At 52.1% G+C, this 20,759-nt stretch overlaps 9 protein-coding genes across 9 annotated transcripts; 5 read left to right on the top strand and 4 right to left on the bottom strand.

Annotated features, from left to right (window-relative positions):
* Positions 1-369: 369 nt before the first annotated feature.
* Positions 370-2,547, top strand: J4E92_000831 (uncharacterized protein; the record flags this gene model as incomplete). The annotated part of the gene is made up of 2 exons (XM_051492245.1): positions 370-378; positions 661-2,547. 2 exons carry the CDS (start codon positions 370-372, stop codon positions 2,545-2,547), a joined length of 1,896 nt encoding a protein of 631 aa, XP_051357757.1.
* Positions 2,548-2,835: 288 nt separating this feature from the next.
* Positions 2,836-3,316, bottom strand: J4E92_000832 (uncharacterized protein; the record flags this gene model as incomplete). Its single annotated transcript, XM_051492246.1, has 2 exons — positions 2,836-3,069; positions 3,131-3,316. 2 exons carry the CDS (start codon positions 3,314-3,316, stop codon positions 2,836-2,838), a joined length of 420 nt encoding a protein of 139 aa, XP_051357758.1.
* A 1,373-nt stretch (positions 3,317-4,689) lies between these two features.
* Positions 4,690-6,641, bottom strand: J4E92_000833 (uncharacterized protein; the record flags this gene model as incomplete). The annotated part of the gene is made up of 3 exons (XM_051492247.1): positions 4,690-5,845; positions 5,893-6,291; positions 6,409-6,641. The coding sequence occupies 3 exons, from the start codon at positions 6,639-6,641 to the stop codon at positions 4,690-4,692; spliced, it is 1,788 nt and encodes a 595-aa protein (XP_051357759.1).
* Positions 6,642-7,262: 621 nt separating this feature from the next.
* On the bottom strand, positions 7,263-8,112 carry J4E92_000834 (uncharacterized protein; the record flags this gene model as incomplete). The annotated part of the gene is made up of 2 exons (XM_051492248.1): positions 7,263-8,008; positions 8,064-8,112. 2 exons carry the CDS (start codon positions 8,110-8,112, stop codon positions 7,263-7,265), a joined length of 795 nt encoding a protein of 264 aa, XP_051357760.1.
* Positions 8,113-11,135: 3,023 nt separating this feature from the next.
* On the bottom strand, positions 11,136-12,555 carry J4E92_000835 (uncharacterized protein; the record flags this gene model as incomplete). Its single annotated transcript, XM_051492249.1, has 2 exons — positions 11,136-12,161; positions 12,214-12,555. The coding sequence occupies 2 exons, from the start codon at positions 12,553-12,555 to the stop codon at positions 11,136-11,138; spliced, it is 1,368 nt and encodes a 455-aa protein (XP_051357761.1).
* A 359-nt stretch (positions 12,556-12,914) lies between these two features.
* Positions 12,915-13,976, top strand: J4E92_000836 (uncharacterized protein; the record flags this gene model as incomplete). Its single annotated transcript, XM_051492250.1, has 3 exons — positions 12,915-12,950; positions 13,001-13,794; positions 13,841-13,976. The coding sequence occupies 3 exons, from the start codon at positions 12,915-12,917 to the stop codon at positions 13,974-13,976; spliced, it is 966 nt and encodes a 321-aa protein (XP_051357762.1).
* Positions 13,977-15,663: 1,687 nt separating this feature from the next.
* J4E92_000837 (uncharacterized protein) lies at positions 15,664-16,852 on the top strand (the record flags this gene model as incomplete). The annotated part of the gene is made up of 2 exons (XM_051492251.1): positions 15,664-16,114; positions 16,173-16,852. The coding sequence occupies 2 exons, from the start codon at positions 15,664-15,666 to the stop codon at positions 16,850-16,852; spliced, it is 1,131 nt and encodes a 376-aa protein (XP_051357763.1).
* Positions 16,853-18,309: 1,457 nt separating this feature from the next.
* Positions 18,310-19,295, top strand: J4E92_000838 (uncharacterized protein; the record flags this gene model as incomplete). The annotated part of the gene is made up of 3 exons (XM_051492252.1): positions 18,310-18,732; positions 18,783-19,144; positions 19,193-19,295. The coding sequence occupies 3 exons, from the start codon at positions 18,310-18,312 to the stop codon at positions 19,293-19,295; spliced, it is 888 nt and encodes a 295-aa protein (XP_051357764.1).
* A 329-nt stretch (positions 19,296-19,624) lies between these two features.
* Positions 19,625-20,148, top strand: J4E92_000839 (uncharacterized protein; the record flags this gene model as incomplete). Its single annotated transcript, XM_051492253.1, has 3 exons — positions 19,625-19,645; positions 19,696-19,747; positions 19,802-20,148. The coding sequence occupies 3 exons, from the start codon at positions 19,625-19,627 to the stop codon at positions 20,146-20,148; spliced, it is 420 nt and encodes a 139-aa protein (XP_051357765.1).
* Positions 20,149-20,759: the final 611 nt, after the last annotated feature.

The following is a 20,759-nucleotide window of genomic DNA, read 5'->3' on the forward strand; positions in this document are numbered from 1 at the left end:
AGGGTGACTGCGACTGGATGTGGCGACTACCTGGCAGGTTCAACGATGATTAGGGTGGATTTATCTTCGACTGTGGGAGAGCCTCGCAACCCGTAGTCAACCTGAATTCAGCATGACTCAAGTATTACAAGAAGATGATGAAGGCTCTAACAACAGTGAGACTGAACCGAGCATTTCAATGACCATAGTTCAGGGTCGTGTGAAGAGCATGTTCATTGGTGCAAGCGGGGGTAGGCTCGCGACTTTGGCATTCGCTAGCCTCAACCATGGTTTCGTGTCGAGATCCACCACTACCGTCCTCGTTCACGACCACTCCAACTTCATGGCGATTCCTCATGCGATCTGCGTCATCACCGAACTATGGTAATCATGAAAAAGGTTCATTAGTTCATTAAGGGCGGGAGCGATGACTAGGACATGGCAACTACGGTACAGCATTGCGAGATTTGGCACACGAATTGCATAGCTCCACTGTGCTTGGACTGTACTTATTATAAAAGCATATGCAATTCCCTCAAGCGTTTTCTATTCCAAGCTTGTGTCTACATTCAGATTTCGATACACTTTTAACATCACCAGTAAAGACCGAATCTGACTTACAGACAATAACGGACCCAATTCGACAGAGACCTTCGGTTTTCCAAAATGCATCTGATCCAGAGCATTTACCGCGCTGCATGGGCAACGTTCTGTCTCACCGGCTTAACCGCAGGTGTACCCATAGCACCGGCTTTCCACTTAACGGCACGACAACCCATCGAGCCAGATCTCCAAATCGACTTCAACGCCCTCCTCGACGGGTCTTTAGGTAACCTACCCGCGATCTGGATTACCTCCCACAGTCTTCTTGCCGAGGCCGCGCCATCTTCAAACCTCACGGTTTCTTCTCGCGAAGATCGTACCGACAAGGAGAATGGCCTTGTCGCCGCTGCCTTCATCAGCTCCCTGCTGATTCCTGCTGCGACCGGCATCGCAGACAACGGCGTCACTGGGGGTCTTTGCAACGCTATCATAAATGGAGCAGGGGGCATGGCTGGCGCCGTTGTTGGTCAAGAGGCCGGCAAAACACTTTACCCACAAGGTAACGGCACCGATGGAAATGGCACATCGGCTCCAGAGATGGAGCAAGGCATTGTTCCTGGTGCGTTTATTGGTAGCGTCGTTACCAACAGTCTTGGAACTGCTCTGGCTAAGAGTATCTGCGACAAATTTCTCCCCGATGTTGAAGACGTCATAAAGGAGGCTGAAGCTGGAGTTGCGGGTCGGGTCGCTAACTCACTGAATCGCGGTCTCAAAGAAGTTTTGGTGAGCCAACTAGAAGACATGGGGGTCGAGACCGCGCGGGCAGTACAGTTTGCAAGTCAAATGGAAGAGACGATTCGCTTGGTCGACAGTACCGGCAGTCTGGCCACAGCTTTCGAATACCTCAATCGCGAACTCGCAACCAACACCGCAGAGCTGGCCGAAGCTGTAGGAGCCAAACTATTGAACAAGCCAGCAATCAGCAACCTCGTTCAACTAAGCCACAACACGCTCGCCAATCTACCAGTCGCAGGTGTAGACGGCATTGCGCTGTTGCCGTTCGACCCTGCTGCCGATCCCATAGGAATGATGGCTAAGTTCACCAACCATTACAGGAATACCATGGAGTTTGCCAAAACTCTAGGCGGGAAGATCAAAGAAGGCGCGAACCGCGTTTCCCCTGCTTTGGATACAGTGTCCCAGTCGGTTGAGTCAGCTATGCAAGGTGTCGACTCCATCATTCCGGGCACGGCAAACAGACTGATCAAGGATGCTACTGGTGCCGCCAGAAATATTCTGGACCATATCCCAAACCCCCTTCATAGTCTTCCGAACCCTTTCGACGCTCTATTCCACCATGGAGGTCATGGTAGCGGCCACAGTAGCGGCCACCATACTGCTCCCGGATCAACTCACGGCGGCAACGGCGAATCACACTGTGCTCAAGCCACGGTGACTATTACGACTACACTTTCGCCTGCTCCAACCCAGACGCCGAATCGAAACTTGGCTACTCCGACCCTGGGCTCGTGCACCTCGTACCAGGTCATTCCCACGTACACGACGTTTACACGACACGCGACTGCAGTGATTACGCAGATACAGACGGTACCTTCGTATGTCCAGGTCCCTCAGTACTTTGCAACCACTACCACGCAGACTGTGGCAAAGTATGTCCAGATCCCTCAGTACGTGCAAACGACTGTCACTCAGGTTGTGCAGACTACGCAGGTTGTGCAGACCACACAGGTGGTGCAGATCATGGAACACGTAACGCAGACTGCCACTCAAACTGTGCAAGTCCAAGCTGTTGCCACAGCGACGCCTGGATACAATTGGGCGAACGTGAAAGGGAGCATGCAAAGTTGGTGTTCTGTGGCTACCTTTCACTGTCGCGGTGGGCGCCCTCACAATCACGAGCTCTGTAATTCGGTCTGGAACTTGTGTGGTGGTTGCAGCATCTGGCCTGACCAGTGTGATTATGGGCATTGTGTGATGGGCTGTGCCTTAGCAGATATTAGCTAGAAAGCCTCTAGAAAACTAGTAGATAATATCTTTAGCTCTAGAATATCCAGCCGAGCTCTACAAAAATATCTTTTCAAAGTACATAGTCTGTATTCATCACGTTTGCAGTAGTCATAGTATAGATAACAATAAAATGCTTCATTGCAAACATGAACACCAAGCTATGCGTACACCCTCATCCCACTCGTCGCGACCGAAATGCTCACATAAAACCCGATTACAAAAACAAATGCTCCATCCAATGCATCCCTTCCTCATCCATCGCCATCATCTAACCATAGACACCATCTAAGCTTGAGCAGCCTCCAAAAGCTTCATGTGCTGCTCCGGGTGCGTCTTCTCAACATTGTTCTTAGCAACCTTCTTCATCATGAAGTTGGCGTCAATGTCAATCTCCTCGCTGAGCTTGCCGCCAGTCACACGCCACTTGCCGCTGATGGTAAGGACACCAACGGGGGGTTTGGCGTTGACGAGGGAGTCGACACCCTCGGAGACGTTGGTGAGCGTGAGCTTGTAGGTTGTCTGCGGTGAGTTAGCATCATATTAAGGAAGAAGAAAAGCGGGGAGGGAGGGCTAGTCGTACCTGGCCAATGGGCTTCTTGTCGGTGACGGTGTAGGTAGCGCAAGTAGTCTTGTCGCCGGACTCGAAAGCGTAGCTGACGAGCGCTGGGCAGAGGGTCTTGATCATGAGGTCGTGGTTGTGGAGAGCGGCAATAACGACGGCGGCGTCGACACCGTTGAGGGGAGTGGAGATCTGGGAAGTAGGCATCTTGACTGATTGGCTGTTGATAGAAGATTTGGTAGAGGATTAAAGGAACTGGCCGGCAGTAATAGTGAAGAGAAGTAGTTGGTAAGGCTGTGATGAGTTGATGAGAGAAGTAGAAGCTTGCTGGATGATGATCTATCTCCACGGCGAAAGGCAGCAGAATATATACATCTCGCCCGCTTCCTCATTCCCTACCGGTCTTACTCGCGTCTGGAGACCCCTACTCTACTCTCCATGACCCTAACCCGTTGTCCAAAACGTCAAGACGCAGTCAAGATGCATGTCTTACACCCCTGACACGGCATGGCGTCCCTCGCTCTACCCCAACATCCATACAGTTGTACAGCTTACCCACGCATGGCGTGTACTACGCCGACGATCATTCACCCGCCCAATATCGAAATAGTAGCTACCGAAACGCGTCGTCTCCGTTTCCGAGCGCCGGGATAGGCAATGTCTGTGCGTTGGCGCGCTGGGTTGGGGATGGTGAGGTAGGACGATCCTCGTTAGCCGAGAGATGTCCACAGGGTTGAATCGTGGAGCTGTGACGCGGATACTCTGTGTCTGGCACGTTTGAAGGGACGAGTGGTAGAGCAAGAGCTGGAAATAGCTGATCTGACAGTTTAGAAACATCTTTCGAGTCGCGTAGTGTCAAACAGAACTGTTTGCACACTGCTTGTCTACCTGTGACGTCTGTGTCCGCGCTGCTCGCGTTCGCAAACGAGGTCGTTCCTCAGCTGGAAACGCTATTGCGCAAGGCGCCTGCAACGCTCATTGACGCTGTCGATCATGTATAATGCTTACACGCAGATAAGAACACGAACTCCCACTCTCCGGATCTCCAAGGGCTCGGTCGCTGTTTCTCCGTGCAGTAATTGGGTGCTGGGCGCGAGCAGTGTCGGAGTGTTTCGCTGGTGGGTTCGCAGAATCGACGGGCGCCGCGGGTTGGGGAGCCGTGCTGCTCTAGCGCAAATCTTAAGTCAGCTCGCGTGGGTGTCGCTGTCGCCTCGTCTATTTTGAACCGGTTCACTCATCGTTCGTGCGAAAGGCAGTTACATGTTTGCTATTTTCGCGTTTATCGCGTTTCATTGCTTGCGCGGAGTGCGCATGTGTTCGCATGGCATCCATGGGCCGTATACATTGGATGCAGCGCGGCCTCTCCGGAGCTCGGCCGAGGCAGGCTAGACTTCTCCGACATTGCCTCTAGTACGTGATGGAACGGTGGAGAACATTGAGTAGGCACGCTTGATGTTTTGCAACTTTGAAGATAAATTGATCGCCTGATGATGCATCATAATGCATACAGCCTTGGAAATTCCCTGACCTTGATAGAAAACGCCTTCCTGTGCACCACAAATACAGAAACAACACAATCGCTAAAGCTTCGACTCTACCACCGCATCCGTCTTGGCCCTTCCGCCTGCGAAATTTACCCCTTCACTCGGCTCAACTGTTCCACTCTTGTTAATCAACTGCAACTTTCTCAGCCTTGAGATCGGCTCATCATCATCTCTATCCCTAACATAAAATGCCCAGTCGGCCGTAGGATCAATCTCCGTTTGCGAGTATCCATTGCCTAGCCATGAGAACCTGTTGCCAGTGTATTTGACATCCCAGTCCTCCAGTCTGAGCTCCATGAGCGCCTCGATGTAGTGTAGAGTAGAGCCAGGCCAGAGCGCGGTTACAGGGCCGTCAGCGCCGAGCGATTTGTACCATGAGCGACAGCCGTCGTTCCAGACCGTACGCTTCATGTATTCGTCCTTGAAGGCGACGAAGTCATCGATTGCCTCAGCTCTCGGGGCGAATGTCGATATGTTGTGTGTTTGGAAGCGATCGATGAGCTTGCACATGTAGTCTGCCTGCGCTTCGATAGCACTGAGAACAGGACCGTTACCAATGGGGCAATTGGGCCCAAGGAAGATGAGGTAGTTCGGGAAATCGGCGGCAGCGAGGCCAAAGTAGGAGCGTGGTTCTTTAGCCCAGGCATCTTGTAGGTTGGCACCGGAGGAGTTTATCACGGGGAAACGTGGCTTGAAGGATGTGTTGAAGCCTGTAGCGCAGATGAGCACGTCGATGGGGTATTCGTTGCCATCGTCGCATAGGCAGCCGCGTTCGGTGATGGAGTTGATCTCGCCGTAGACAGTTTGTACGTTGGGTTTTCCTAATGCTTCAAGATAGCCAACGCCTGGTGTCAGTCTTCGGCACCCAACATGCCAGTTCGGGATCAAGCGCTCTTGTAGATACTCATTGTTGAGCTTTTCGGTCATCTGCTGGCGGAAGTAGGCTTCTGTCTCGGAGTTGACGTTTGTGTTCTTGAGGAAGATGCCGAATTGGCCGTTGAGGCCGCGTTCAATGTTCTTTCGGTATTCGACCAATGCGCCGGGCTTGGTAGCGAATTCGAGCTTTTCGCTATCGGTAAAGACGTGCTGCTCGAGGCCTTGGACTGGTGAGACCCATGTTGGTTCGCGGATGAAGGTTGTAACTTTCTTGACGTGCGGTTGGATGGTAGGGAGAACTTGGATGCCAGAGGAGCTGAAGTGGTCAGTCGCGGAATCAAAGGTCAATCATAATACACTTACCCATTCCCAATCAAGCCCACATGGCGACCTTTAAGATCGACGTTGTCGTCCCAATTCGCAGTGTGTAGTAATGTGCCCTTGTATTTGTCCAAACCTGGGATGGCAGGCCATTGCCAATTGTTCAAAATGCCGCCTGCATTTATCAAGATATCGCAATGATCGTTGACCATCTGGTCACTCTCCAGGTCTTTGACCTGCACATCATATCCGCCCCTTTGCTTGTTCCAGATTGCGCCAGCGACTTGGTGTTGCGTTTTGATGTATTTGCGTAGACCGTGCTTGCGGGCGAAATCGTTGAAATAGGCAAAGATCTCTTTGGAGCTGGCGTATACAGCGGACCAGTCTAATTTGGGCTCGAATGACCAGGTGTAGTTGTGGGAGGGAACATCGCATGCGCATCTAGAAGCGGATGTTAGCGAGGGTGGTCAACTGCGCCGCTTCGCTGCAGTCGCTTCGGTAGATCGCGGGGCGAAAGGTGCATCACGCCCCGCAGCAATCAATATGATCTTCACTTACCCCGGATATCTGTTCTCGAACCATGTGCCCGAAACTTCGGAATTCTTCTCGTAAACTTGAAGGCTGTAGTTCGTGAAGTGCTTTTGCAATTTGTATGCCATTAGAAGTCCCGAAGCACCTGCGCCGATACACACGATGCGTACATGGCGTTGCGCGTGGATGGGCCCACGCAACCGATGCTGAGCATCAGTCTCTGGTGCAGCCGTTGATGGGACGATAAATCCGTCTGCCATTGTGAAGGGTAGATAGCTAATGAGAAAGGTAAATCGCAAGACAAAGTTGGAGCTGGATCTTAAGGCAACGCTGCGACCACTCCGAGGCCTTCACCGTTCTTAAACTTTGTTTGCGGCATGTTTGCGCCGCGACTGCTCAGTCATGGAGAGTCAGGTGCTGGCCGAATGACTCCACGTAGCGAGTCAATTTAGTGTACGCTGAGATCTGGGGTCACGCTAAGTGAGTAGGAGCAGGGTTGGGGTCTCGAGATATGCTGACGATTCGTGATGTGGGCAAACTGTTGAAGAGGCTATTCATGACCTTCCGTCTGGCAAAGCATTTCCGAACGTTGCACAGACGAAAAGTCTGGGGCTTCGAGGTCGCGTAATCATGATAGAGCCGATGGAAGGTCGATTAACCAATCGTACAAATGCTTGGGGCAGTCGAGATCCTTTTTCGGATACGGAGGTTGCGTCTCCCAATTTGCGGGGATCGGGGTGGAGCGATGGGGTGGAGAACCTCTACCGAGATGCGACCGATGTAATCAACATAATTGCCTATGTTTGACGAATTGACTATGTATCGTAGCAAGCGTGTAAAGGAAATGTCGAATTATCAAGGCGCTGGGCTAGTACAAAGGTTTAGACAACTGTGTATCCTCCGTCCGCGACTAATGTGGCGCCGATCATGTAGCTCGCCGCGTCTGAGTGTAAGAACGCAATACAGTCGCCGATTTCCTCCATCTCCGAGTAGCGGTGAACAGGGACCTTCTTCCTTTCAGTTTCCATCATCTCACCCTGACCCATGTGCTCTTGTACCAAAGGCGTCATTACATATCCAGGCGATATTGCGTTGATGCGGATACCCTTGTGCGCGAAGGCGAGCGCATCTGACTTTGTGAGGCCAATAACAGCGTGCTTTGAGGTAGCGTATGCTGTAGCAGGAACATTGAGCGGTGGTGCAACCAGACCATACATGGATGCGACGTTAACGATGGAACCTCGATATGACCGATATGAGTCCGATAGCTTTTCCTGTTTGAGCATTTGCCGAATCTGCGCACGTTGGCATTGCCAGACAGCGATGGTGTTGATAGACATGACCTTCTCGAAGTCGTCTTTGGGGATCTGATCGGTTGTTTTGATCATTCCACCGATGCCAGCATTGTTCACAGCATAGTCTAGTCGTCCGAACTCCTTGACCGTCTTCTCTATACTGTCATCGACAGCTTTCTCGTTGGTGACATCGATCTCGAATGTCTTGATAGAGCAGTCGGATGAGAGTTTACGGAGTTCGCTAACGGTTTTGGTGACGGGATTGCGATCCAGCAGGGCGAATGAGCGTACACCCTGTTTCGCAAGAGCGTATGCAGTGTATTGGCCAATGCCTAACGACATGTTAGCTCATTGCTTGTAACTGCTGCACAGTCTGATGGTGCATACCAGACCCAGCACCGGTAATGTATGCCACTCCTTTCAGTGTAAAAGCCATGTTCTTGGGTGCAGCGTGTGAATTGCGAGCCTTCCTGGGTATTCAGCTATCGAATGTCAGGTCCGCGGAACCTTGCTCGTGAACAGTGTTGCCGCCACTGTTGCTATTAGCCCAATGTTACGATTCAAGAACTATCAGCGATGACATGCGCCCTGCATATGCACCGTCAGGGGAAGTGTGGAAGGCTGATGCTGTGGAGGCGGTTCTTAGGCGGGGCTACGCTCTGCATCGGTTGCGGTTTTCCTGCTCGTGGAGTTGAACGCAACCGAGTCATGTCTGCTCTACGATGCGAGGACCTTGTACGTTGCATCTGAGCTTGATCGCATCCTGCGAGAATTGCGAGTCCGGCTCATATAGGATGCGACCATTTTGTGTCAATATGACAAGCTGCTGGGAAGGCACGATGACGTCGATCGGTCGCCGTCAAACACCTTCAGCATGCTTGCCAAGACGAAGTCATTACTGGTAGAAGCCGTCGCGAAGGCCGTTGCAAGAAAGTAAATGGCCGCTAATGGTGGTAAGCAGTGGTACAAGTCTTGCGAGGCGGATCGTGATGCACGGATGGCGTGTTGTTCTACGTCATCTGGGCACGTGTTTGCGTGTTCTAGCGCGGTTCCACGGTTTGCATCCTTCGCCACCACGGTTCAGGCCCTGCATCCACCCACACCCCTCCTCGCGATGCGCCGTCCGCCATGCCCCCCACACCTTACCGAATCGCGCAAACTTCGACCGAACTCAAGAAGCAACACAAGAAACATGGCCCTCGCCTCAACGAGCGCCAGCAGAAGCAGCTCGAACGCGACTTCGAACTAGAACAACGCGCCTCCCGCGCACGCGAAGCCGAAGAACGCCGCAAAGCAGCCAAGAAGAAGCGCGAAGAGAGGGAGGCCAAGGAGGAGAAGGCGAGGCAGCAGATTGGCGTTGGCCTTGCGACACAGCTGGTTGGATACAGTCACACACAGGCGCAGTTGAAGAATGGCATGGAGGCATTCCTGGGGCTGAAGAAGAAGAAAGACGAGGAGAAGCGCAAGAAGGACTTGGAGCTTACCAAAAAGATGGAGGAGATGGTTGAAGAGATTGAGAAGGAGCCATGGGACGACGACGACGACGAAGACATGGGCCTCGAGCTGCCCAGCGCGAATGTGTCGTTTGGAGAACAATGGCCTGACGACGATCTCGACGACGATACGCTACTCGAAGCACACAATATGGTCATGTCGGATCCAGTAGAGGAGCCACAAGCTGTCGTGCTGCCACCTCCTGCGCCTGTCGCTCCGATCGAACTTGCTCCACCCGCCGCGCCGACCCCTTCGCCGAGACCAGTTGCTGTCAAAGACGACCGCGAGTTCGCTCGCACCCACGGACCCATCAATAAGGCTATCGAGGCTGTCTTGGATAAATTACCTGAGCCTCTGCTCGAAGTGCTATCACAAGATCTTTCGCTCAAGACCTCAGACTGGAACCCGTCACTTGGGCTGTTGCATAAGCTGAATCCGGTGGGCCTACCTCCGCATCGACTGCGAATCAAAGTTGGCTGCGTTGTAATGCTGCTCCGGGACCTTAACACAAGCAGTCAACTGTCCAAGAGCCAGCACTTGCGAGTCCTAAGGTGCGAGAACGATCGACTGGAGTGCTTGGTTCTGGATGGGCAGTTGCAGGGAACTAAGACTTTCCTGACGCGCGTTCCGTTTATCGCAAAGTACAAGAACCTGGATCAGCATCCTTTCCAGCGGACGCAGTTTCCCATTCGTGTAGCCGTAGACTATACACCGTCCAGCACGCCACGAGACACGTCACAAACAGGGTTTAAGCTGCCCTCTATACCTGGTCGTGTGCCGCCCGCCGGTCCATTCAAGAAACCGACCCTTCCTGTCGTCAAAGCAAAGCCTGCTGCAAATGTGAATCCAGGCTTCAAACTTCCGGGACTCCCAGCATCCAAGTCAAACTCTTCTATCACAATTGAATCTAAATCAGTCGCGAAGGAAAGCCGGTACCTGCCACTACCGCCGACAGACTGTTGGGATGACTTTCTCGAAAGTAGCACGCAGATCTCGCGAGAGCTGGCTTCAGAAATAGTCCCGACGGTAGAAGAGCCAGTCAAACCCCCAGCGGTTGTATCGCCTCCGACTATTGATACTCTTCCCCCCATTTCGACCCAAGACTTCGACTTTTCTCTAGACGATCTCGATGAAGAGCCGGAAGCAAAGGAAACGAAATGCGAATCTGCTCCTACTGTACAGCATCATCTGCCCGGCATAGTTTCTGCACCGCTCCAGGGACACTCAAATATTACTCGACTCTCACCACAGCCGACGTCGTTGCCTATCGCCCCGCAGTTGGCAAACCCGTTGATGCCTCACATGCGGATGAATAGCCTCCCTACACCCACCGAGTTCTCACCACGTCCTTCTGCGACTGCGAACTCGAGCAGACCATTATCATCGTCCAAGAAGGTCGCGGGTAAATGTGTCAATCCAGGTCCCTTTGCATCGGGACTCGAGGCTGAACTTGCTAAGCTCAGAGCTTCTCAGCTACCAATGTCCATGTCTGGCCCTAATGCAAAGAGGAAAGCTTCGCCGATACCTTTGAAGAACCCCGCACCACCAGCTAAGAGACAATGCGCACCAATAACTCACACGAAGTCCTCTGCAGTGGTATCGGGCCCAAGCGCGTCTTTTGAAGACTTTTTCATGTCGACGCAGGAAGTAGCTTCATTCTTTGATGATGACGATAATATGAGTTTTGGATCGCCACCCATCGCGGTATGATTGACGGATTGGCTTATGTAGATATGAGAGACGTTGGCTATGGAGTTGGGGTCTTGGATATGATACCCTTTTTGGTTACTTTTGCTAGATGAACACGTAGATACGCGATTAATGAACCTCCATGTGCTCCGCGATGGCATTCCTCCAAGGTTTCATGGAACATGATACTTGAAGGTCACGAGTGCAGTTCCTAGGATAGGCATAAATATGGGCATTATTGCTTTCGTTTGTACGCAGAATAAGCACATACAGCTACTATAGAATACCCCAAAACTCTTCTGGCTCCAAACCCCATTTCTTACACAGCTCCCTATACCTCTCTGTATACCCCTCCGCTCTCTTCCTAAACCCTTGCGCAGTCTTCATCTGATCTCTCCCAACCTGATGTCTATGAGCCGAATCCGGACCATCAGCCACCCTCACAAAACGAGCATACGTCCACAGCTCCGGTAATGGGGTATGCTGCGTCAAGCCCTGGCCGCCGTATATCTGCATAGCCTCATCGATGACTTTGAGCAGCGCATTCGGCACCATGATCTTACTTTGCGCGATGGCGTATTTGCCTGCCTTGTTGCCTTGAAGATCCATGGTGTCTGCCGCATTAAGCACAACAAGCCGCATAGCATCGATAGTCATGCGCATATCGGCTATACGTTCGATATTGCTGTCGAACTCGCCGATGAACTTGCCCCGTGGCTTCTTGCGCGGCTCCATGCAGCGGACGAGCGCGAGTTCGAAGGCACGTTCTGCCTGCCCGATCAAGCGCATGCAGTGATGTATACGACCTGGGCCCAACCGCCCTTGCGCTATCTCGAATGCGCGACCAGGACCGAGGATGATGTTCTCGCGCGGCACACGCACGTTCTCGTAGATGTATTCGCCATGTCCCTCAGGCGCCCAATCATAGCCCATGATGGTCAGGTTTCTCACTTGCTTCAGCCCGGGACTGTTCGCAGGTACTACCAGCGTTGTGTGTCTACTCCAGGCGTTCGCGTTCGTGGGATCTGAACAGCCCATCAAGATGAAGAGCTGCATCTCTGGGTTGTACTGGCAGTTGCCGTATAGCTTGCGTCCGTTTATGATGACTTCTTTGTCCGTGATTTCCATCTTTATGCCGACTTGGGTTGCGTCAGACGAGGCGACGTCGGGCTCGGTCATGCTGTATGCGGAGGACATGTCGCCGTTCATGAGGGGGTGAAGCCATTTCTTCTTCTGCTCCGGTGTGCAGTATTTGGCGAGGAGTTCGATGTTGCCGGTCTCGGGGGCATGGCAGTTCATCGTCTGGAGAGGTGTTAGGAGATGTACAAGGTGTGTTGGGATTGGGGAAGTTTACCTGCGCTGCCCAGTACACCCTCCCCATGATCTCAGCACAGCATGAGTACTCCAGATTGGTGAGGCCTGGACTCTCGACAAAGTGATTTGGTAGGAAGAGATTCCATAATCCTTGCGCTTTTGCCTTCTTTCGAAGGTCATGAATGATGGCTGGTGTCTCCCACCGCGTCTTGCTCTCCTTGAGTTGCGCTTTGTAGATGCGCTCGGCCGGGATGCACTCAGTCTCGACCCAATCGTAAACCTGCTGGATCTTCTCAATTGCGATCGGACGAAGTTTCGCTTTCACCCATGGCGGTATGCGCGAGAAGGCTGGGCTGCTGTTGATGTCGATGTTCAAAACCATGGTGCAGGCCGGATCGTGAGCAATGCTATGGTGGTAAGTGAAGACGATCAAAATCCAGAATCAAATGTCTACGCGTGCATATAGCAGACATGACTCGCCGCAGGGTCGATGCCGACGCGTCGCGATATGCAGCCCAGCCGAGGCGATGTTGTTTTGGCGGGGGAGCCGGAAGTCTTTAAGCGTGGGGAAGGCACAGCTCTGGATGCAGCGAATGGGAAGCTTGGACCCCTGACGTCTTTCCGCGTCGACGTGAGTCGAGATGAGCAGCACGACATGACGCCAACCTTCGTTGGGCTTTATACACCATGGCTTCCGAGATGGGAGAGTTTTTCACTATTTACACATCGATCTAGGGCAACATGGCTAACGAGAGGTTCGCGAAACCATGGCTTGAGGTATGTTAAGTGGAAGCATGTGCATCAGATTGTTCTAATAGGTCGCGTAGTTCGAAGAAGAGCTCGGCGAGCGCATGCTCCTGAAGCCGCCGGTTTCGAATATGACCGAGCAGTTCATGCGATACGGTGGCCTCATGGCTTCGAAATATACCTTCCCCGCGCCCGACCCTTCCGTGAAGACCGAGGACACAGTCACCGACGACGGGACCAAAGTGCGCATATACACACCTGACGGGTATACCGGTGGCAAGCCAGTGTGCATGTACTATCATGGTGGTGGCTGGGCTATGGGAGATGTCAATGGCGACGACCCATTCAGCAGAGCAATTTCCAAAGCCGGTGGCATAGTGGTTGTATCTGTTGAATATGGCCTTGCGCCGGAGAACAAACATCCTGGGCTGCTGGACGAGTGCTACAAGGCCTTGGTGTGGGCGTTAGCAAATTCGAAGCGACTCAACACCGCTGAGGGCAGGTACCTCACCGCAGGAGTCTCCGCGGGAGGTCAACTGGCTTTCGCAACTGCGCTGCGAGGCCAGGACGAGAAGTCGGGCGAACTTGTTGGTGTTGTTGGAATTATACCTGCGACCGTCCATCCAGATGGTGTTCCCGAGGCACTCCGGGCTGGTTATACATCAATGGAGGAGCATGATCAGCACACCATCAACACTTCAGGGGCAATGAGAGACTTTTGGGCTGCCTTAGGTGCACCACCAACAGATATATACGGATCGCCGCTCCTTCACCCAGGAACCAAACACCTGAAGAAGGTCTACCTGGCTGTTGCGGGCCAAGATACATTGAAAGATGACGGCATGCTTATGAAGCGTTTGCTCGATGATGCGCAGTAAGTCTTCTGTTATGTTGCTTTACTATTGCTGACGTGAATGAAGGGTACCTGTCAAACTCGACTACTACGATGGCTATCCACATTTCTTCTTCGCCTGGCCTTCGCCCAAACTCGATGAGCCGAGGAAGCAGTTCTATGACAACCTGACTGAAGGAGTGAAGTACGTGTTATCGGAGTAGGCGTAGCTTGATCATGCATAATCAGTCAATCCATATGCATTGTTATGGCCCAGAAACAGCGTCCACAACTCGTCTAGGTGATAGCAGTCGTACCTGAGCTGCATCACGACAACGCGGAACAATAGGTCACTACCAAATGTTGTCTATCAACTTGGAGTGATCCTGGTCTCTTCTGGCTTGTCATCTTCCCAGCGTTGACTGAAGATGCACCCGCACTCAGCTGTATGTGCAATGCTGTCGACACCTCTTTGATACCACAGCACGTAGAACTTATACTCCTGGCCTTCCTCGTAACCATTTGCTGGCACATCGAGGATCTCGTCATGTCCCTCGGTTGCATCGATCTGGTAATTGTGTTCATCCATCGGAATCAACTCATCCGAACTATCAATCCACTAGTCAAGTATTACTGATCTTGCGCAGGAGCTGGATATTCCCACTCGAAAACCTTTTGCAATCGTCCAAATCCTCCAGGTTTCCCGACAAAGGCAGGGTCAAAGCTTCGGGGATCAACAAAGCACTACCAACCACACCAGTCCCAAGATGGAAGTACATAATCTTGGTATTGTCGTGGCGAACCGAACAAAATCCACCTGGAAATACCGGAGAAAGGCGGCATAAGACCCCCATGTAAGCGGATAACCCGTGTTCTTAATGAGAAAGTTCCCGACCGTTGTAAGGGCATATCAAGTCTGCATAAAGACTGAATCCTACCGAAGTGGACGTAGGATTTCATTGAAGGATACTCGACATAGGTGCACATGTGGGGCCACAACGGCAGATCCGGGGCTCTTCTGTGGCTGGAGAACATCCAAGTCCCTGACAGCGCACTCACACTGCCAGAAGACCCATTCATCGAGGAAGAACACGACGTGTCTGCTCAGTGTATGCTCTTGATATGTCTAGGCTCTTTTTGCCCATCTCGACTAGGATGAAGTTTTGTAGTTACTCGCAATACACAATGTTTTGACTTTATCGTCGCTGCGATAGCCGTAGCGCCAGACTGGCACAAGTGGAGTTGTGAAACTCGACTGCATCCAACAAGCAAAGTGCATCTAGATTGTCGAATGTCTGGCATGAGGCACGGCAGCCCTCGAGGAGTCCACGGGTCCCGGTAAGAGCTAAGACATTTCGGGTTGATGGAGGGGACGTGCACGAACTCTTATCTTAGACAAGCTCAGGGGTTCGTATATGGAGGATCGCTCAAGCATTGACACGCACGCTAGCAAATTTCTTGGACCCTGCTTCATCCCATGAACTAAAGGTTAGCTTCAATGCAAACATCAACAGCAACGTCTCAGATGTCCCGTTGACCCATTTCGCAAAGATGGCAGAGTTTGACGGTACCTAGGTATCCATCAAGGGGACGTCCGTCCTCTGGGCCATCCTCCAAAACCTCATGGTCAGCATCAATCTCGATAATACGACGTTTGTCCGCGCTCCTGCTAGCGCACGACCCGAGGTAGATAGCTCAGCCAAAAAGGGATCCAACTCGTATCCCTTTTCCGCCCGTTCGAGCCGACACGACGCCCAGTTCGGCAGAAATGCAAGATGAACGCTCCTATTAAACTGTTTCCCCCGGAGCCAAGAAGACTTTCCTTCTCCTCACAGGTCCTTCAACCTCGCAATCCAACCATTACACTCGTTTTAAAAAACCAATTAATACCACACTCTTTAATCTTTAATAATGTCTTCGATCATCCGCACCGTCTTCGCGCTCAGCGCTGCCGCCGCCGTCGCCGTCGCTCAAGACCCAAACTCCCCACCCCCCAAGCTCGACGCCCCCTGCGCCGATGCCGTTATCTTCATGGCCCGCGGTAATACTGCGCCGTACCATGACTACCGTACATTCCCTTTCGCCGACGCTACGTGCGCCAAGCTAAGGGCTGAGGGCAAGACCTGCGACTACATTGAGGTCGTGTTCCCGTACGGCGGCGACTACTGCAAGCAAATTGGCGAGGGAGTCCGCAACGGTCTTGATCAGATCACTGCTTTCAACAAGAAGTGCCCGTGCACGCACCTCATCCTCAATGGCTTCTCTCAGGGTGCCTGGATCATGGGAGATGTCCTTGCTGGACCGGGTGGATGCTCGCAGATCACCACTGGTCTCGACCCTGCCGCGGCTCCTGGTAACGCTAGTAAGTATCCTTGACATGACACACTCGAACCTTGGACTGTGCTAATGTGGTAACTTAGTCGCTGCTGCTCTCCTCTGGGGCGATGTCAAGCACGAGGCTAACATGCCATACAACGTTCTCGACGGCTCTGATCTACAGAAGAACGGTCGCGACGCTACCTCTCTTGCGCGCCTAAACCGCTTCGCACCCGTCCTGCGCTCTTACTGCTCTAAGGGAGACCCGATCTGCGCCAACGGCGACGACGTCGAGAAGCACCTGAGCTACTTTGAGAAGTACACTGAAGACGCCTCGAACTGGGCCGTTGGAAAGCTCAATGCCGCCGCCCCTCTGTGTGCTGCTCCCACACCTACGCCCAGCGCTTCTTCTTCTGCCGTCGCCTCGTCTGTTCGCGTTGCCGCTGTTGCATCTTCGAGCGCTGTCACATCTTCCAGCGCTGCTGCTTCCTCGAGCGCTGCTGCTTCCTCCGGCGTTGCTGCTTCTTCCGGCGCTGCTTCTTCCGGCGCTGCTTCTTCCGGCGTTGCTGCTTCCGGCGTTGCTGCTTCCTCCGGCGCTGCTGCTCCCTCTGGTGCTGCCGCTTACTCTGGCGCTGCTGGTTACCCTGGCGTTGCTGCTTCCTCCAGTGTCGCCGCTCTTCCCGCTCAGCCTACATCTCCAGTTTACGTTGCTCCCTTCACTGCTCCCATGTCATACAAGGCTATGTGCGTTCCCCGCATCACGATCAAGTACCACTACGTTTAAGAGTAAGAAGGACGGAAGATGTAGCGGAGTAGATGTAGTGTCAGCAGTAAATAGGTGTAGATCGATGAAGGCACTATGAAAAAGAATGACCGTCGTAGTCGACGTCTGCCTGAACTTCTGCTTTTCGTGCGTGATGAGTGTTTTCCTTCTGCACTTCAAGTGCGCTGTGATTTCTTGTAGAGCCCGATGGTCTAACTTGTGAAGGTCTAGCCTGGAACGTAAACGTACCCGTGAGCCTCTTGCATCGCCCGTATCTGGTTTCCCGATTGAATCTGGACAACACAATCTACCGGAGACCCCTTATCCTGCGAACGTCTAGCAAATCTGCTGTCAAATCTGATATATCCTGGCGCTAAAAGTCTGCACAAGACCGCTATTTATATTAAGTGCGACGTCTGGGTTGTTGATGTTGAACCTATCTAGGATGGTATGGCTATAGAATATTCGTGTAGTTCAAAACATCAATCATGGTATGGCTACTCACGTCTTCATGTTTGTCACAACTGCATCGGCACTGAAGGCCATAATGCGCAGTGATGCGTTCAATGCTGGCGCAGCTGTTCGGGTGATGTTCGATCCATCGCTTGGGTACCAGTGTAGTCTATGGCCGTGGGTATAAACGGTATATTGCGTCAAGTTGTCAAATATGATACATACGACCACAGGATCCTGAACATAGCGCTTCCCGTTCGCTCAGCGGTACTCAAGCAGGATACCGGCAGATTAGTACTCGGGTGGGTGACCACCGGGGAATCCCCGCTGTTGTATGTTTTTTGCCCATGCCTTCTTTTTGCCACCCACCATCCCGCGCCGCAACCACCATCAGCACATGTAGTGTGTCATCTTTTTTTTTTTGCCTCTCTAGTGTAAGTCACCCTAGACGCACGGCGTAGAATGCAAGACGAAGTCGCGCGAAGTTAGTCGAGCTAGACGCCTGGACCCCGCTTCTTTCTTCCCCGCGCGCCACGCACCCAGCATCCTTCAAGCTTCACCTCTAGCCAAACGTTCTCAGCCCGCGCGCCATGTCGGCCACCTTTTTCCGTATGAACGGCTTAGCTAGGCCAAGTCAGCAACGGTGCCCTCATGATGTCGGGATGACTCGCAGCACAATCCCTGCAGTCTTTCCTGTTCTGTCGCGCCTCACAACCCGTTGCATACATAGGTAGAGTGGATGCGAAGCGCAGAGTAGGTACTTATACTCTTCTTTGAATCCAACATAGTCCTCAAGCTATACCAAAAGCCACACAAGAGACATCAGTTCAGTTCTAATCATGAAAGCCGGCCAGTGGGATCCGTAAGTACATAGTACCTGGGTAGTCCTCACTAAGCATGAGACTGACGAGACATGCAGCAAGCAGCAAAAGGTCGTCGTCAATGACGTGCCGAAACCCACCGAAGCACCAAATCAGTTCCTAGTTAAGATACAGTCAGCATCATTATGTCATTCAGACTTGCTCATGGCCATGAGACCCGACTACAACGTTACCTTAGGCCATGAAGGAGTCGGCTACATTGAGTCCATCGGAGCGGAAGCCAGCAACAAAGGCTTCAAAGTCGGTGATGCTATCGGATTTAACTACTTCATCGGGGCATGTTTCGAATGCGAAGGTTGCATGATCCACAACATGCGATGCGAGACGGGTAACCAGAAACTACAAGGTTTTGTATCGGATGGGTATTTCGCCGAATACGCGGTCGTTGATTGGCAGAATGCAGTCAAGCTACCCGAAAACCTCGATATGAATAAGACTGCACCGCTGTTCTGTGCGGGTATCACAGCGTTTCATTCAGTGGACAGCTGTGAGTTGAAGGCGGGAGATTGGCTGGCGGTCATCGGGTGCGGTGGTCTTGGACAGTACGCGATACAATATGCAAAAGCCGTGAGTTTGGGCACGAAGCTGCGCTCTGCATGGAAACTGACAGGATACAGATGGGCATCAAGACCATCGGTCTCGATATAAACGACAACCAATTAGATGTTGCGAAAAAGGTTGGCGCGGAAGCTGTCTTCAACTCAATGAAGAACAAGGATTACCTCGAAGAGATCAAGAAGCTCACTGGGGGCAAAGGATGCCACGCAGCGGCGGTCTACAGCGCATCGAATGCAGCATACGCCGGCGCCCCAGATGTCTTGAGAACAGGCGGACTACTCATGGTCATTGGAATCGCACCGAAAGGACTGGACTTCATCAACACCTTCGACTTAACAACAGGACGGTACCGCATCAAGGCCGACAGCACGGGTATTCCGCAGCGAATGAAGAAGGCTGTGGATTTCACTGGCAAGCACAGGTATGTTACTTCTTATGACATGTGAAAACAGTTTCTGACCTTCCGCAGCATACAACCAGAAGTCGAGTTCCGCAAGATTGATGATTTGCCGCAGATGGTCGCTGATATGGAGGCTGGTAAAGCGGAGAAGAGACAGGTTGTTGTATTCTAGACACGTTATTTATCTAGTCCAGCATTAATTCTACGATATCAACAGAGGACCGTCATCACGATGCCTACATACTGTGAGGCGCTCATACCACTGACCAGCGATCAATTGTACAACCTGACATTAGGCAGCCTGCTTCGATCGTGCCACTGGTAGTAACGCCTTATACTAGACCCCGCACGCTGAATTTGGCTTGCTCTGTTTTCCTCGGTCGGTTATGCAGGGTCACTGTTAGTGGCTGTACTTGTGGGATACACAGGTACTTTAGGTTCTGGGGACCGACAACCCCAGAGCATTCGACTTTCTTACACGATCACCAACTACACGCTGATATGACCTACAAGACTATCGATGTATGCTCTCCGCCCTTTTTGTCCTACATGCATGACTAACACTTCAGCAGCATGATTTCGCAAATCCCGAGTTTGAATGGGACAAACAAGAGAACTACCAGCGTCCGTCCATCCTCTCGCCACTGGAATACATCATGTACTGATGCTATCCTCTAGCCTGTATAAAGCTCTCCTTCTTCTTTCGCAAACACCCCGACGTTACCGATGAATTCTTCAAGAAGCATTACAACCATATCCACTCCGATCTCACTGTCGCATGCAAGAAGTTCCACGCAGTCAAGATACAACGCTACGTACAGCACTACCAATCACCAGGCCTCAAAGGTAAATTGCAAAGCTTGGGCATGGATCCATTAGACTACGATGCTTGCAGTCAAATCTGGGTGAAGAAGTGGGAAGATTGGGAGGCTTTTGCCGGGAGCGACGAGTACCGGGCTGCACTCATGCCGGATGCGGAGAAGTTTATGGATCTGGAGAAAGGCATCCAGGTCATGGCTGGGTGAGTCCATCTCTCTTCAGTTCCATTGGCGGGTAATGTCGGCGAGGGTGATGGTTAGTGTGGATTGGTTTGCTGATGAAATGAGTCTAGGCATGATATGATCTGCTTTGGAAAAGCGATTCCTGATTGCGATGCTACGGATGGGATTACGCGTAGAGTGGATGTGTAGTCTGGGCGCTATCTGGTCTTAGGCGGAGATGCAAGGTAGTAGGCGTTGTGGTGAATTGGATCGAAAGACCACCATATCTGTCTATTTACACGTGGTTTCTCTGCGACTGAATAACGTTCACGCTGAGTTTGTCCTCCGTGTCTCTTTCATGCCTCAATGCAGATATATGGTTTGCAGACTGGTAAACTATTCAACACAACCAAACCAGCCCAACCCTTGGCCAATTCCATGACTTCAGGACCGTGGTGTCACATGTCGGTCTCGTCTAGCTCAAAGTGCACAGTACACCCTGTATTTCGCACGTGCAATGATGTCCATGGCTGCAATCTCGAGGTGAACGCACGGATGTCGGAAATAAGCTTTCACGCATAGCTCAGTACCGACGGAAACGTTGTTCCAGGTGAAGACGATCCTCACCCCTTGATCGCCCACTACCACTTCCAGTC

Source organism: Alternaria infectoria (assembly GCF_024043175.1).
Source record: "Alternaria infectoria strain BMP 0036 chromosome Unknown scaffold_1, whole genome shotgun sequence".
Classification (NCBI taxonomy): Eukaryota; Fungi; Ascomycota; class Dothideomycetes; order Pleosporales; family Pleosporaceae; genus Alternaria; species Alternaria infectoria.